At 32.7% G+C, this 18,515-nt stretch overlaps 1 protein-coding gene across 1 annotated transcript in view; it reads left to right on the forward strand.

Moving 5' to 3' along the window:
• LOC118909530 (girdin-like) overlaps positions 1-18,515 on the forward strand; it is a 95,003-nt gene that overhangs the window by 69,524 nt on the left and 6,964 nt on the right. Inside the window, 11 exon segments of the mRNA XM_057496962.1 lie at positions 500-644; positions 3,486-3,670; positions 7,291-8,025; positions 8,027-8,362; positions 11,559-11,704; positions 12,683-12,775; positions 12,890-13,104; positions 16,155-16,207; positions 16,209-16,236; positions 17,213-17,412; positions 17,989-18,061. Coding sequence (XP_057352945.1) covers positions 500-644; positions 3,486-3,670; positions 7,291-8,025; positions 8,027-8,362; positions 11,559-11,704; positions 12,683-12,775; positions 12,890-13,104; positions 16,155-16,207; positions 16,209-16,236; positions 17,213-17,412; positions 17,989-18,061 — 2,209 coding nt within the window.

Consider the following 18,515-nt stretch of genomic DNA (forward strand, 5'->3'; position numbering starts at 1 on the left):
GAGGCTTTAACAGAGAACTAGCTAAATAAATTATATATAAATAAATTACATATAAATTTTATATAAATACAGGAGTGGTAGAATTTTATGCTCTTGTTCAAAATTATTATTTATTAATTTTCTCTTCTACTTTTTCAAAAACCCTAATAAGCTATTGTGTAAACATGCCTTAAAAAATACAGAAATAAAACTATTTGCTAAAATTTAGCATTGGGTAGGAAATTATTTATTATACTACCAAAATGGTATATTCACATGAAGAAATTTTCAGTGGCCCAGAGATTACTTTTTAAGGATGTCAGACACCTGCTCAGTGTAATGACCAGTAGTAATGATTGTAACCGACTATTACCTCCAAACTGTGAAAAATTTTAAGGAACTCAAAATTTATCCTCATATTGTTCAGTTTCTGATAAATAAGAGTAATAATAAAATATTAGCTTGAAATTGTACAGTTTCTTAGCTTCTTTTCTCTGTCTCCTCCCTGCCAATGAAAAAGGAATGTGGTATGGATAGAAAAAAGATAGAAGAGTTAATGGAAGAAAATATGACTTTGGAAATGGCACAGAAACAGAGTATGGATGAATCATTACATCTTGGCTGGCAGCTAGAACAAATATACAGAACTAGTGAACTTTCTGAAGGTATTCCCTATATCATTTTAATTAAAATGATGAGTGAGTAAATGAAGTCATATTTATGCTTACATTTCTGGATATTTTATTGCAGTTTTATATTCCCTGCCTGGAGATGTCTCTCTAGATATGATGTCTAGAGTAATTTTAATTACCACATTCCTGGATCTGGTCCTTATCTTTACATGTCTTACAACTCAACTTTATAAGTGCAGTGACAGATTTGATCAGTTGTTTAGGCATTATTTCATGTTAATATCACAGGAAGCTGGAATACGAGTTTATTAATTTATTTTGAAAAAGATAGCCATCTACTAGATAGTACAGAAAAGTCATACTTAGCTGGTCAACCTGTTCTTTGACTAGAGGCAAACCTAATTAGAAAGTCAAAATGCAGAGAAAAGATTCTTAGGAGAATATGTAGCCAGATTTCTAAAAGCAAGTTAAGGATCTTAATGGCTATTTTCATCGATATATGTAATCAGCAATTTAGGATTATACCTAACAACCAGTCCAGGCCAGTTATACCCTAGAGATGATGAAAGACCCTTAGATAAATTTTTAACTTTTGACTCTTTTTTCATACGCTCCATATTGACTTGTCCTCTTACTTAAAGCTGAGCATATACATATATTTATTTGGGTTATAGCTTTGAGAATGCTAGTACTGCTATGTTTATTGAAATTACATCTAAGTCACATTTATTTGAATTAGACTGGTTCCATAATTCCTCAGTTAATCAGTATTAGATTATTTCACCTGCTTTCCTTCCTTTTGCAGATATTTAATAAGCATCTACCATGTGTAAAATATTATAGCAGGCTGCAGATACAGTGGTGACATAGATATAAGGTCTGAGAAAGCTTATAGTCTGGTGCTAACAGAGTAATTACAGTAATTACTTTCACAGATGATTTGTCATATTTATTACCATTAGGCTTTTCCTGATTTTATACTTGAGAACCCAATTCCAAATTCTAGGAATTCCCTTTGTCGTAAGTGATAATATTCAGCCAGTGAACTTGGTGAGATGTGTTTCTTAAAATACCTGTGAAACATTTTTTATTATATTCTTTATGAATTGTTACAAGGAAAGCAATTCAAACTAAAATGTTTTCTATACCAAAGTAGTTAAAATTACAGTTTTCCCATCTGTTAAATGAGAACAATAACAGTAAATACCTTGTAGGGCTGTTGTGAAGATTGAATTTATTAATACTTATGAAGCCCCTAAAATAGTGCTTGGTAAATAGTAAGCATTTGAACGTTTATAATTATTATTATCATTATATCATCGTCATCATCCTCACTTGGGGTTATAGACCTGCAAATCCATTCTAATGGGTTGTAGTTTGGTTTTTTAAGTTGTACAAGGGACTTTATAGAAAATTTGGAAAAAATATAAAATGCGGAAAAATATAAAGTGAGAAATTAAAGAAACAAATACTTTCTTAAGTCACTTTTACATTTCACAAAATTTGCTTCTAGAAGTTTTTTACACATGCATAGATATTTTAGACATTATTAGATTAGTGTGTATACAATTCAGGTTCTTTTTCACCTAGGATTATAACATGGGCAGATCCCCATGTTGTTAAAAATGTGTTGTAAGCATCCTTTTAATTCTGCAGTGTCTGACCTGAAACTTCTTTCAAACACAGTTACTGTATTAAAAGTATTACTAAGGTATATTGCTTTAATAGCTTAATCTTGTTTAATTGAAATGCGTGACTACAAATCATGAACTAGAGTTTTACTAAAGAAGACTTGGACAACTAATGGAATTTTAAAAGTGAGTGACTCCCTAGTACATCAACTTTTAAAAGATTAATAATATGCAGACTAGAATAAAAAGCTAGATAGAAGAATCAAGGCTTTCTTTGCTTAAAATCTAAGGGATAGTCTATCATACCTAATTTGGAAAGAATGTATGCTTGTGGGGATATTATTTTGTGTGTTCATATTTCTTTACTTTTTATGATGGAGAATTTCAATATACACAAAAGTAGACAGACCTAGAAAGGCCTTCCTGTACTTCTGTTGCCTTTCCTGAAATTGAGGATTTTAAAATAAATTATAGGTGTCTTTTTTTATTTGTAAACCCTAATATTTTTATATCATCAAAGTAAATATTTTAAATTAATTAACAGATTAAATGAGTCTGCTGCAGGGTTACTTAAAAATAACTATTTTAGCTTACCGAAGAGTATCATTTACAGAACTAGAAACTGAGTTTTCTTAATTTAAAAAATGTAATGCTCAAATCTGTTTAGATTTTTTTTCTTTGGCAAAGTGAAGTACATATTGCTCTTTACACTTAGGTTTACTAGGGATTCTTAATTTAGAGAAAGACTTTTTCAAGGTGACCAGTGTATGCTGTCTTTCCTTTTTCAGAATCAGATTAGGATATTTTAACCCAAACTGTCCTTTAATTTTTGAAGGTGTGGGGATAGGATATGTTTTATACTTCTTACTTGAACCAAACAATGACTCCAGGAGAGAGCGCACAGGGCAATAACTATATTTTGCACAAGTAAACTAAGACTCATTGAACTTAAAGTGGCTGGGACATTGTCAAATAATTGATTTCTCATGGAATGAGAGCTGAAACTCTAGTCTCTTCAGTGTAAATTTTGTACATTTTTTCCCCACTAGAATGTCTGTGGATGCAATAAAAATTCAAGATTTACCTGCCTTTAATATGTTATTTTTTTATTGTGTATATCTTGTATCACTGTAGAAAATTTTATAAAGTTCAGGACCAGGTGATATAGTACATTTAGACTCAACAATTTAAATAGTAAAGAGTAGACACAGATTTACCAAATATATATTTTTCAATATTTTAGTACCACAAAAATCTTTGGGCCATGAGGTGAATGAATTGACATCAAGTAGTTTATTGAAATTAGAAATGGAAAACCAGAGTTTGACAAAAACTGTAGAAGAACTTCGGAGTAGTATGGATTCTGCAGAAGGTAACACTTCCAAAATCCTGAAAGTTCAGAAGGAAAATCAAAGACTAAATAAAAAGGTAAATTCAAATTAATTTTTAATGTAATGTCAAAAAAATATATGTAAAAGTATCAATTAATAGCACTGTCAGAGTACTTACTTTCCAGTTTTTAATGTACTCTCATTTTTTTACCTTACTATGAAAATTTTCAGACACATAAATGTGGAGTAATGAACTCCTATATTTATTATTCAGCTTCAACAATTATTTCTTACTTCTACCCTGTCTACTCTCCCTACAACCACTAGATGATGTTGAAATAAGTCCTAGACTTGGTATAATTTCACCAATAAATATCTCAGTATATATTGCTAAAAAGTAAGGAATTTTTTCAGAAAACAAGAACAGTGACATTATCACACTTAAAAAATTAATGTGTTTTGGTCAGTATTTCAGTTTCTCCAAATCTGTTACGATTTTTTTAACGTTTTGTTGGAATCTAAATCCAAGTAAGATGAATATGTTCAATCAAAAAAGACTCTGGTTTTAATATGTTACAAAATAATAGACTCTTAAGTTTTTTTTAGTGTATAGATTTATTCTTTTTTCCTGGCAATTTTCCTCTTGAAGAAACCAGGATTTTTGTCTAACTATACCCCACAATCTAGATTTTGCTCCTTGCATCCTTTTTGTGTCACTTAGCAAGTTCTTTTGTCTCCTGTAATTCTTGTTTTATCTGTAGGCATAATCAGGTTCAAACTGAGTTTTTAGTAAGAATATTCATAAGGAGTATATTTCAATCAAGAGGCACATTGATTGATTGGTTGTCTCTCTTTTTGTAATGTTAGTTGTCATGGAAATCATATGCTTGGATCCCTTAATCAAAGTTGCAAAATTTTGATATTGTTCTTAATTTGGTAACTAGATTATTTCTATAAAGAAAAACTTTCTCTTAAAAATTATTGGTTTAAACAAAAATCAGTCGTTCGTTACTCTGGAATAGCTCTATGGAAAAAGCAAGATGAATGTTTGAGTCTTTCCCTTTATTTACAAGTTTCCAAGTAAGGAATTGGTTCTCTCATATCCTGAGATAATGAATGAGTTTGTTTGTTTTACTGTCATTATGAACTCATGGATTTAAAATATTTGAAGTGTTTCAGTCCACTGCATTTACGTTTGTTACTGTCATAACTCTTTAAAATGCTTCCTTAATCCTTAGGACATGACCTTAGCACTCCTTGTAAGCTACCTTGCTTTCTGCCATGACAAAGTATTCTAGGCTCCTCTGAAATATTTCTGTAATTTCTCCAAAAAGCCCTTGTTCCTTTCAGTGGTAAATGGTTTAGAGACCACAATTTAGGCATTACAAAACCTGAATTTTAATTAGGCTTGGTTGAATCAGAAGTATTACAATTGTGTGATAGATCCAAGTAACTTATTTTTGCATATCTTTCTGCATACACTCATACACACACATTTTATATAAATAGAATCATGTCATAGGAACACACGTGATGTTTTTATCAGGAACACCTGTCATCACATTTTTTCCCCCAAATGTGCTTTCACTTTTGTTTCCAGTTCTTGGTCACTGGGAAAAGTATTACAATAAATACTCTTACACATATGTCTTTATGAATTAGTTTTTATTTCTATATGTAGTCAACCATGTCTAGTTTTTCCTTTGATAGATTCTGGGTTTCTAGACTTGGTTATGAAAATCTCCCTAACCCTTACAATAGTGGTTTTGAACTATAGATTCATCAGAATCATTTTAAAGACTTGTTCAAACAGATTGCTGAGCCCCCTGCTCAGAGTTTCTGATTTGGTAGGTCACAGCTAAGGGCTAAGAGTTCTTATTAATAGGAAATTCTTAGACGATGCTCATCTTCTTGTTTTGGAACCATGCTTTGAGAACCACTGCCTTAGGTAATGTGAAAAGAGTCCTTGATTTTCTTAAAAAATTTTTACTCATTTAAAGCATTTTTTATTTCTTTAATCCATTAACCAACTAATAAGCTTTTGACAACCAATATAGTGTTAAAGTGTAGGAGTAGCCATTTAGTATTTGGAAGTTTTATTTTAGTTGTCATTATAGTTGGATCTGGAAATTATAATTTGATTTTGAAATTAGCTTTGCAGTCTAATTTGTAAATTCTTAGTGATTCTAGCAATTTCTGATAAAGTCATTGCATGAAAGATGTCTTGTAAACTGAATGTTTCACTTGAATTTCACTGATGTAAAACGAGTGTAATTGAATACCTGTTATCCATATATTTCAATCTGTAAAGGTAGAACCGTTAGTTATTAATAGCTAAAACCTTCCTGAACATGGAAATTAATGTTGACTTGAGTTCCTGGATAAGATTTGCAAGTTGATGCTTTTGAGATAATATGGGAAGACTTTTTTCCATGTGAGATTATCTTCCATTTTTGTTAAGGTTAAAGTAGAAAAATAAAACTTCCTTTACATAAAATGATCAAAATTCTTAGAATTCTTAACTATTTAAATAAATTTCCTAATAGCAATGTATTTAACATTTGTTGAAGTTATTTTAAAATGTATGCAAACAAAATGTCATAGAACATTAAAGGGAAATATTTTAGAATTTTTTAGATTTTTCAAGTAACTATGGTTTTACATAATTTTCTCTCATATTTTAGGAAAGTTGAAAGGAAAGCTTAAAATTTTTTAAATTGCCATTATGCTTAATAATCTTCTGGTATAAAATTTTGCCATAACTGTGCTTTAAAGTATCTGTGGAAGAGGGCTACAGATTCTGAAGTCCCTGAGTAGAGGCGGAGGGAAACACCCCTGTACTCTACCCTCACTGAGGAGGGAGAAGTGGTGGCAACAACATTTCTGGGTACTTTCACATTTGCTTTCAAGGGTTGATTGGTCATTCTCATTTTATGCTTGAGGAAACTGGATAGATTGAATGACTTCCTAGTTTAAAATTTCTATTTATTTTTTAGAAGTAAGATGATTTGTTTATATTATATAGGTATAGTCCTCAGGCCACCTATAAAAATACAGATTTCCATAGAGCTACAGAACAAAAATTCTATAGCCAACCATGAATCTGTACTTCTGTAACTTCTTAAGGGATTGTTTAACACACTGAATTTTGAGAACCATTACATTAGGCCATGATATAAATTGAATGGATTAGTTCAGATGTTCCAGGAGATTTTGTCATTTTGATGTTGGCAAATTAGAATTCTTTTGGGGAATGAATACACACATACATATATATACACCCATATATATATATATATATACATGTAAAATAGAGCAAAATATTTATTGAAGACCAATGTATATATACATTGCAAAATTAATTTAATTAAAAGCTTATCAAAGAAATTTAAGTAAATATGTGTGTGTATTTCACCAGTATTCATACTTGAAATTAAAAATATAATTGTATATAACTAAAGGTCATTTTGAGTAATATTGAATACATTATGAACTCCTGAAAGACATGAGCTTTAATGACCTGGCCGACCTGGCCGTGTGTTCATACAATGGTGTCTCAGTAAATATTTGTCAGAATTATAAGTAAGATAGACATGTTATACACATTCATGTTCTGATTTCTTCATTGGTTTTTGAAATGGAAAAACTACGTAATTTAAAATATTTAGTTTATGCTAATTTAAGGTTTTAATTTTCTCCTTTCTTTTTAAAAATTAGATGAAAATATTAGAACAGGAAAATGAACATCTGAATAAAACTGTGTCTTCCTTAAGGCAGCGCTCCCAGATAAGTGCTGAAGCAAGGGTGAAAGACATTCAAAAAGAAAATAAAATTCTCCATGAATCTATCAAAGAAACAAGTAGCAAGCTAAGCAAGATTGAATTTGAAAAAAGACAAATTAAAAAAGAATTGGAACATTATAAAGAAAAAGGAGAACGAGCAGAGGAACTTGAAAATGAGTTGCATCATCTTGAAAAAGAAAATGAATTGTTACAGAAAAAGATAACCAATTTAAAAACTACTTGTGAAAAAATTGAGGCCTTGAAACAAGAAAATTCAGAGCTAGAAAGAGAGAATAGGAAATTTAAAAAAGCACTGGATAGCTTTCAAAACCTTACTTTACAGTTACAATCCCTAGAAAAAGAGAATTCCCAACTTGACGAGGAAAACTTAGAACTACGAAGCAATGTGGAATCTTTGAAGTGTGCAAGCATGAAAATGGCTCAGCTACAACTAGAAAATAAAGAACTGGAAAGTGAAAAAGAACAGCTTAAGAAGGGTTTAGAGCTCATGAAAGCAGCTTTCGAGATAACAGAATGCTTGGAAGTTAGCTACCAGGGTTTAGATACCGAAAATCAAAGGCTACAGAAAGATCTAGAAAACAGCAAGAAGAAAATTCAGCAATTAGAGAATGAACTTCAAGACTTAGAGATGGAAAATCAAACATTGCAAAAAAAACCTAGAAGAGTTAAAAGTATCTAGCAAAAGACCAGAACAGTTAGAAAAAGAAAATAAGTCATTAGAGCAAGAGACTTCTCAACTAGAAAAGGATAAGAAACAATTGGAGAAGGAAAATAAGAGACTCTGACAACAAGCAGAAATAAAAGGTACTACATTAGAAGAAAATAATGTGAAAATTGGAAATTTGAAAAAAGAAAATAAAACCCTCTACAAAGAGATTGGTGTTTATAAAGAATCCTACATTCATCTGAAAGAATTAGTGAAAGAGAATAAGGAGCTCATGAAAAGAGCATCTATTGAAATAAAAACTTTGGTTACATTACAAGAGGTAAATATAATTACTTAGATTTAAGACAAATATTTTATGTATTTTTAACTCAAGACTTAAAAATTTTTTTATTGGAGCCATTAGTGATTTGCATCATCTGGTTCAAAGTTGAAATTTGGAATTAAAACTATAGTTTACAAGTTTCCTTCTTTTCTTAAACTAAGAAGTAAATGTGAATTGTTTTTTAATGAAGTTGTGGTAATAAGGCTTCCTTGTGATATCTGACTTCTTACATTATAATTTTATACTTCTGTTTCAAAATAATATTAAAATATTTGATCAAACTAATACTGAATGCTAAGTAAAATAGGAAGCATGGTAGGTACTATTTATTGAATGTTAACTAAGTAGCAAGTACTGGGCTAAAAACTTCAGTTGTATTTCTGTATATTCATGTAATTTTTATGACCAGTTCTTTATAGTTATTCTCTTCATTAGATTATAAAACTGAGGTTCAGGATCACAGCTAATAAATGGCAGAATCAGATTGCTGGATTCAAACCCACACCTTAAAAATTCCAAAGTCTTACGAATTTTGACCTCTAAGCTAGAGAATGCAAATCAGGGTTGAACTTAAAAATCAACACTGAACAATTGGCAGTTGCTTAGATCTATGTGTTGAAAATAATTTTGAGACTTATAAGGGTAGATTGGTAATAGGTCCTATGAAAAATGGTTGGTGTGTATCAGAAGATAGCATTCTTGGCTCTTTTTTGCTTTCCCTATTCTATACTATATATATGATAATCCTTTAAGTTCCTTAAGCACTCTGGCAGAAAATCATATTGGGAAGTCTTCATTTCTGCTGAAGACGTATTGAGAGGGACCACTATTAGCCTTTTGTTTTATTCTGTGTTCTTCAGTCTAATAGACATAGACATCAGGTTCTTATGCCTGAACTTCTAAGAATGCCCCCTAGTTCTTCAGATGAATATCTTAAGCCTTTTCCACTGGGACAGAGGTTTTTGGGGTGGGAGTGAGTGTTGTACCCAACATACATTCATAAGAAGAAATATGCACTAAAGTTCTAGCTCATTATTAAAAAGTGAATGGATGTGTGTACTTTTTCCCCAAGTTCTCAAACCTAAGGTATGTATTCACAAGTAAAGAATTTCACCTTTTAGTTTGAACACTATAAAGTTAAAAAGAAGTACCAGCCAGAAAAAAACACGGCTGTTTAAATTAGTTTATATTTGTTGCTTAACTGCTTTTTAATGATAAAGGAAAAGTTCAGCAACATTTCTGTCTGTCTTGGTTTGAATTATATTGTTCCGTTTGGATTGGTCAAAAGTTCTCTCAATACTCTTTCATTCTTAAAGATCCTTTTTTCTCTCTGTGCCTCAGCTTCTTTGTATTCCTCTTCTCAAATTTCTATTTAATTTATCATCTCCTCCACTGTATCTAATCTGCTTTTACAACCCTCCATTGTATTCCTTAATGATTGGATATCTGACAGGAATTTTTTCCTGAGTTCTTGGATGTTTTTTTGTACCTCCATTTGCATGTTTATGATTTTTATATTGAAATCTCTTTTCTGGAAGATTGATGAGATCGGTTTCATTTGACTCTCTTTCTGGTGTTTGTATAATTTTGGTTTGAACCAGGTTTCTTTGACGTTTTATATTTGTATGTGGCGCCCTCTAGTGCCCAGAAGCTCTACTCTCTGGAGCTGCTCAGCCCCTCCCTGTAGCATTGTCGGGAGTTGCAAGGGAGCAGCGTTGGAGCGGTGTTGGTGCCTGGGGGGAGGAAAAGAGCTGTTTCCTGTTTCCCAGCTGCTATGCCTGTCTCCACTGCCAGAACCAGTGGGCTGAGCACACAGGTGTAAGCCTCTATGCTTTGCGATTGTAGTTGCTGTAGGCAGGGCTTCCCTCTGGCTGGCCTGACACCATGGCAGGGGCTGCTGGTTTGTGAGCCAGGGGCGGCTGGCTGGGCGGAAGGCATAGCAGGCTGCATGTCACAGTGGGGGTCCTTGGAATGCATATCCAGCCAGGGGGATGGAGCACCTGAAGATCGTGAAAGCTCCCAACCTGCTGGGCAGAGTGTGTCTAGACAATTTTGTCTACCTGTCCTTTCTCCTGAGCAGTAAGCTCTGTGCCATCCTTGCCCCTTTAGCAGCCCTCTCACTGTTAGGAAGTCTCTCAGACTGCCTGCCTTCTTTTGTCCCAGAGCAGCCAGATATGGATCACTGTTTTCCATAAGCGGCTGGAATCAGTCTGTCTCTCCAGGTATTCCACCTGTCTTAGCTTTCCAACTCCACTAATCACAAGAACACCGTGAAATGTAGGTTTGTGCTCCCAGAGCAGATCTACAGAGCTAGGTGTTCAGCAGTCCCAGGCCTCCAGTCCCTCCCTGATCCGTTTTTCTTCCTCCCGCCAGTGAGCTGAGGTGAGGCAAGTGCTTGGGGCCCGCCAGGTCACAGCTTTGGTACTTTACCCTATTCCGTGAGGTCTGTTCTTTTCTCCACGTGTTTGCAATCTGGCACAGCCTTCTTTCCTGTTGCTTTCTCAGGATTAGTTGTATTAATTATATTTTCATATTATATGTGGTTTTAGGAGGAGCCCTCTGTGTCACCTCTCACTTCGCCATCTTTAATCCTTTCCCTAAACTTTTGAATTTACTGGAATGTGTCTGCCCTGACCTTGATTCTTAAATGAGCATAATTCATTCATTCAGCAAATTCACAGCAGCTTCTGTTCTGGGTGCGGTCTTGGGGCCCTGACCAACTGTGGATAAAGTGAAGATTCCTGTGACCAGGATTCTCACCTGACCCTGGTTGAGGTTGGAATTATTATCCTTATTTTATAGATGAAGTCATTGAAAGTAAGAAAATAAAGTAAGTTGTCCAGTTTTCATAGCTACTTAAATAGAGGGCCATAGATTTGAATTGAATTTTCAGACTGTGAGTTAAACAGTTTTGAAGAAAGCTATGATTTTGGAACTAGATAATTTATTATATGTTAAAACCCAGTGTTCATGAGAATTAAGGAAATGTATGGGTAGAACACAGAGCCCAGCACTCTAGCTGTCATCTCTAAAATAAATCACTCATGTTATGTTCAATGTGTAACCATCTAATTGCTCAAATAGCAGAAGTCTCAAGTCTTTGTGAAGTACTCTGTATTTTTCAGATGTTTTGGGTGATTTATGTTAAATTTAAATGTTGGTATTTTAAGAAATAAATGTTTGTTTTAAACAGTTGCTAAGCCAACTTAAAGGAAATATAGAAGAAGAAAATCGACATCTGCTAGATCAAATTCAGACATTAATGCTACAGAACGGAAAACTATTGGAACAAAATATGGAAAGCAAGGATCTTTTTCATATTGAACAAAGACAGTACATGTAGGTACCAAATAATTTTGCACTCTGAAATATTATTCATGATTTCACCATTGCCATAAGCAGTGGCAGAGAAACTCAATGTTAATTTTTCTTGATTTTTGACATTATTATTTCAATATATACTTTTTTGAATGCTTATGCTTTGCACATTATGTTAGGAACCAGAAGTACTAACGTTTATACATGTGGGTTCTGCTCTTTAAGAACTAGTAATATAAAGGAAGCAATACAAATCATTGCTATAATGGAATAGAAATAGAGCAAACATAGTAAAAAGGAGTACCTTAGTCTGGGAGAGGCAAGGAGGACTTTACAGAGATGGTTGCTTGATCTGAGACTTAAAAGTTCAATATGAGCTCACCTGAGGAGTTTTACCAGGCCAAGAAAGCAAAAAATGTAAAAACACGAAGTATGTTATAGTATGGTATAAGATCTAAAAAGTAATTGTTATTGCCTGGAGCAAAACTGAGGAAGGAGGAACACCAGAACAGTGGGTAAATACTCAGGGGCCACTTCTCAAAGGTACCTCTATGCCATACAAAGAAGTCATTGAAAAATTTAAACAGGAGAATATGATGGAATTTGTATTTTTTTAAACCACCTATAACATTTTTCTAGAGTATGAATTTGAGGTTTTGAGAATAGAGATTAGTAAATTTTAAGAAAGCTGTTGCAGTGATTTTTTGAAAAATAATCACAAGCAGTTGTAACTTGAGATCAAAGACAAAGATAGATATGAGAGACAGAACTGACAGGACTAAATTGGATCTCTATTGAGAATAGAGGAATCTGGTAAAATCAGGGATTTTAACCTGGGCATCTCAGTGAATTAATTGTCTTAGTATTAAACCATGATTCACCTTTACTAAATTTTTCTCTTCCCCTTGTTCCCGAAATGAGAAGCACCATAGTATAATGGAAATAGCATAAATTTTTTGTTATGATATCCATCCTAAGATGTAATTTTTGTTGTTATAGTGAGAAGTTAAATGAATTAAGAAGACAAAAGGAGAAATTAGAAGAAAAAATAATGGATCAATACAAATTTTCTGACCCATCTCCTCCTAGAAGGTACTATTAACCAAATTTATTCATTCATGGTTTGACAAAAAAAGTTAAGATATCTAATTTTGTGAAGGATTTATATGTTGAATTTTAGGCTGATAAGATTTTTTAAACTATTAGGAGAGGCAACTGGATTACTCTGAAAATGAGGAAATTGATGAAGTCTAAGAAAGATATTAATCAGGAACATCAGAAATCTCTAACATTAACACCTACCTGCTCAGACTCCAGTGAAGGATTTCTTCAACTCCCCCATCAAGATAGTCAAGTCAGTTCTTCAGCAGGTTCAAACTCTTTAGAAGATGGCCAAATTTTGGGGACCAAGAAAAGAAGCAGTGAGTGTTTAAATTCTTTAAATATTTGTGATTTCTAGTCTGATTTAGAATCGTTTCTAAAGATTCCTCTTAAATAACTTCAACAGCCCTTTGGGATAATAGTCTGGTGAATCATTTCTTTTTAATGCCATGTAATTATAAAATGCATTGCATACTGCAATACTGCATAACCACATGATTTATGATATTGTGTATTTAGGGATATACTATACACAAAGATACCATCATTTGACCAGGGAGGGAAAATACTATAGAAAGAAAATTGAAATGAGAACCAGAATACCTCTGCCAGTTTCTAGTTCTGCTAATACAAGGCAAGCCTTTTTTACCTTTGTGTCATACTTCATAGGGTGATTATGAGGTGTGAAATATTTGTAAGAGGTCATTTTTATAATTCTTTATAACTAAATAGATAATAAGACATTTTATAATGAGGTTTTATTCTGATACATTGATGGTGTCAAATTGGAACAAAGTTACATTGGGGGTAGCAAAGAGACATAGATATAAATTTGAAGAGAATGTTAATGGTTTAGAATTAATTGAAGGTTATGAGAATTGAGTGGTTGGTAAATGATCAATTAAAATTAAATAGATGTGGTGATAGAAGTTTGTGTATAAACTTGTGATTTCATTTTTTTTAATGACAAAAGCAGAAGTACACATCATAATGTACCACATATAATTCATAGTCTTTATATTTCTTTCCTAGTGTGCTTAGCTAAACAGCAAGAGCAAAGGAAAGGCCTGAAGAAGCATATTTTAAGAGAGAAAAAAGTCTAGTGTTAGGCCTTTTGAAGATGTCCAAGAAGTTGACCACTAGCAATGGTCTTACAATATGTAAACAGGGTAAACAGGGTACTTTGCATCCATTCACACTAACCCCAGAGTCACTAAATTAAAAATATGTATTTATATGTATATAAATGTAGTATGTATGTTTATATTATTTATATACTTATAAACATATATAGAATAATAGTGAAATTATATACATATTATATATAGTAAGTATATGAAGTAAATAGGCAAAAACAGCTATAGCTAATACTTGCCCCCAAGATAGAATCTCCTTATGGGCAGCTCTCAAAACACTCAAAATTAACTATAGCCTTGTGGGAATTATCTCTGAGAAGAATATTTTTTAGAGTAAAGGAGATTAGACATTCATTATAGGATATGTTTCAGAATGCACCTATATCACTCTAAAAATCCATATGTAAGGAACAAAAACCATCACACAATACATATATGCATGTCTACATTTATGAATAATGTATGTTATACGTACATATGTTTGTATTAGTCTCAAGAAAATGATTTAATTCTATACCGTGTGTGTGTGTGTGTGTGTGTGTGTGTGTGTGTGTGTGTGTGTGTGTGTTAGTCTCAAGCAAGTGGCTTAATTCTTTACCCCCACATAAGATTATTGTTGCCTGGGTCTTTTGCTAGTCTTGTTAGCAAATCTACATGAAACCTGAATATTGTAGAGAGATCAAGTTTCCCTTAAAAAGGTGCCAGGTAATTCAACTTTATCTGCCACCTTTTGAAATAAAAAACCTAACATCTTATTAAATAAGAGATGGTAATGGAGGCACTTAATTTTTTTGATCAAAGGAAGATACTTGAATGCAGATATGAGAACATACACAAGAAAAGCACAATCATTTTTGAGGGCATCTTGTTTGTTTTAAATATAAATTTGTCATTCCTTCATACTCTCTGCTAAAACATTTCCAGAATAAGAATCAGAAGGAAGTAATATTCTCCTTTCCTGCAGTTGTTCAGTTTTAGAGGTTTTAAAAGGAACACAAAATCCAACAATGCTAACATTCCCTTAATTTCAGTATGGTTTGGGGAAAGAACATTGTATATCTACAAACTAACTGCCATGAGAGGGATCACATTCCACCACTGGCATACTTAAAACTTTTATCCAGTCCATTGGAAGAGTCTCTGTTTATGCAGGTTGTTTCCCTAGCTCCTAAATTGCAATTCCCAAAGATGTTATAACTTTTTGTATTCAAATCTGATAAAATGTAGTTTATGAATGTTGTGAGCGACTCTAGTGAACATTTTTATTTGTATGCTGTTGACACCTATGTATAACCCTAATTTTCATTCACAAAATTTTTTAGAAGTTACCTTTGATTTTTTTTTAATAAACTCATTCAGAAAGTTCTTCAGAATATCTAATGTTATAAACGCAGATTTCTCTGTCATTTTTGCTTGCTTTAGGGTGCTTCCTTATCTATTAGCTTTTATATATTAAGTGCTAGCATTTATTACTACTGTCAATACTTTTCTCTTCCGCCAGCCAACCTTTTGCAAAATGACATTAATATAATTACTAATGTTATCTTTTGAAAGATTTTGCTCAAACGAGTGTGTATTTCCATGGTGCTGCTAAAAATACACCAGAATTCAGTTTAAACCAAGAATCCCCTATTTTCTACAGTAGAGTTTAATAATGAAAGTCCTTAATGAAAATATTAAAAGTTTCTTTAGACTGTTTTAATCATCCCCGGGCACCCCAGTTATGGTTGATGTATTTTACTAAAATGCTCCTGTACAGAATTTGTATTTTCCTAAATTATGTTTTTTCCAGAATTAAGCCTTATAATTTAAAAAGTAGAAAAACATAAAGAATTGAAAAGCCTTTAGATATTTTCATAACGTGTGCTTTGTGGGCCACCAATAGCCCTAATTTAAAGGTAAACCTTTACAACTTAACGAGAAAAACTTTTCCTTCCATAAGTGACTCTAATCAGTTCCTGTATTGATAGGACTCTAGCCGATCCAAGCTTTCAAAATATATTGTTCCTTATCATTACCTTCAGTGTTATTCCAAGTATTTTAAAGTATCAAAGGACATATTTCATATTTCATTATCACTCAGCAGCAAGAGAATAATAGCTTTAGTATAGCATACATAGCTGAAACTCAGACATTCATTTCTGTCCTTAATTTCAACATTTAACTCCCATCTGTTTTTCTCCCTTTTTTCTTTCATTTCTGTTTCTGTTTTTCCTCATGCTCTGACATTAAAGTGGTTGCACTGAGAAGACTGCCCTTTTTGATGAAGAGACCGAAGGATAAAGACAAAAATGAAGACCTACCATCGTTCCATGTGTAAGACTTTATGACAGTTCAGCTTCTTTCAAATGACTACACTGGCTTCCATTTCTAATATTTCACTAACCTTTCTCTGGACTGTGCCAATTGTCTTATTTTGCAAAGTGCAGTCTTCCTCTAATAAAAGGAGCTGGAAGAATATTTTTTTTAAACTGGCACTGAATTTGCATTATATGCATGCTCAGATACATTTGCATGCATATATTTAGTCATACATGTAATATAAATTTCCAGTGCTTTCTAAGAGTTGGCAGGAAAAAAAACCTTTAATTATATGCCATAGAGATTTTTTCCCAAATAAATTGGTTTAAAACAAAACCTTTAGCATTAGGAATTTATTTCCTTAATGAACAAAATTAAATATAATGAATAAATAAAATGGCTTGTAACTCTTGAAAATGTTTGTCATTCTTTATATAGTAATACTCTGGTTTTTCTAAGTTGAAATTGGTTATTATATAATCACATTAAATATCTGTCACTTTGGATATCATCTCTTTCAGGTTTTTACTGAGTGGTACACTTATTTGATTCATAAATGAATAATTTCTTCAGTAACCTGCTTTGACCAAGGACTCTTTATCATTTTCAATGATGATGCTGTATAAGAACTGCTCTCCATCTTACCTTTATTCATTCCATTTTTGTCACCATAAAACCACACTATGAAGGCTTCTAATTATATTGCACATTACTGCACAAGAGCATGACAGTTGTACAGAGTAAAATTCCTTTTCCTCTCTTTAAAGGGGGTGGAGGTGGGATAAAAATACTCATTGAAATTTATCAAGCTTTGGCCTACTCATTTCATTCAGCTAAATGCATGTTATAATTAGAATGACGTTGTGGTTATAGTTTTTGGTGTTCATTTGCATTAAGCCATAGACAAAAACCAGCTCATTTATAATACAAAATAGAAATAAGAGCATATACATTAACCATGCTGATTCATTTGCTTTCATTTGCATCCCAGCTATGAATGACCTGGTGCGGTCCATGGTCCTAGCAGGAGGACAGTGGACAGGTAGTACTGAACATTTGGAGGTTCCTGATGATATTTCAGCGGGTAAAAGGAGAAAAGAATTGGGAGCTATGGCCTTGACTACAGCCATCAACTTTTCAACTGTCAACTCTTCTACAGGCTTCATATGCAAGCAGTTGTTTAATAATAAAGTATAGGCCATCTGCTATTTGCACTGTGGTGTAACTATTGGCAACAGGAATTTTCATTTGATTTGCCTATGTATAATTTTGATAGCAGCAACCCGAAATAATTATCAAAACAATATGGATTTGATTTGAAATCATTTCAAAAATTTAAAACATCATACAAATAACCGAAGTCTTTCCTAGGCTTTTCATAATAAACAGCTGATGAGCTAACAAGCAAAGGAAAAGGTAAACCAAGTAAAGAGTGAGAAAAGGAGAAATAAAAGCTTTACAAAAAGCCTAAAAACACTCCAACTGCACAGAGAACCATGTATAACAATCCAGGCTCTAGCTTTGCTTTGCAGGGTCATGGGAGATTGTCTCATTGCTTCTTGTGTTTTCACTAAATGAGTCAACTCTCCTCAGAGCTATTCTTTCTTGCACCTAGTGTTTCTGGTTAAATCCATGAAATATGTTAAATCAAGATGTATTAGCTATGACTGAAAAGAATTTCCATATTCTGCATAAATAATTTTATAACGGCTTTTTTTTTTTTTTTGCTTAAAAATATTTTTATATCCATTTTGCTATTTTATATAGATACTACCATCCTCTGGAGATGTAAGTCCACAAGGTATTAGTGATGATTCTAGTACGAGATCAAGAGTTCATGGTAAGATACAAACTTTATGTAGAGAGTTCTTATCATGTACAGAATGGGAATGCTAAGACTTGTATTATACTGGTGAATGTGGCACTGCCAGCAAGCATGTTTTCTCTAACTTATATCATATAGCTACCTCTGCCATTTCTTCAAGCCTAAAACTTTGTTTTGCCCCTTTTAAGGTTATTGCTTCGTCTAAATATTCTGTATTTTAGTCAAGATCATTCACAAATAATTTTGTGGCTATTTTGGTATAAGATTGAAGTTATGAGTGATACATTTTACCGTTGGTTCAAAAAATACTTCGGTAACAGATGAACTTTAAGAAACCACATTTTCTGCAATGTTGAATGTCTGTGATTTTTAAGTTTCTATTTGGAGAATATCTTGCCAAACTAAATTATTAACAATAAGTGGATAAGATGTTAAAGGAATTTCATATGTAAGCAGGACTTTAAGAAAT

The sequence above is a fragment of the Manis pentadactyla genome, chromosome 2 (assembly GCF_030020395.1).
Source record: "Manis pentadactyla isolate mManPen7 chromosome 2, mManPen7.hap1, whole genome shotgun sequence".
NCBI lineage: Eukaryota > Metazoa > Chordata > Mammalia > Pholidota > Manidae > Manis > Manis pentadactyla.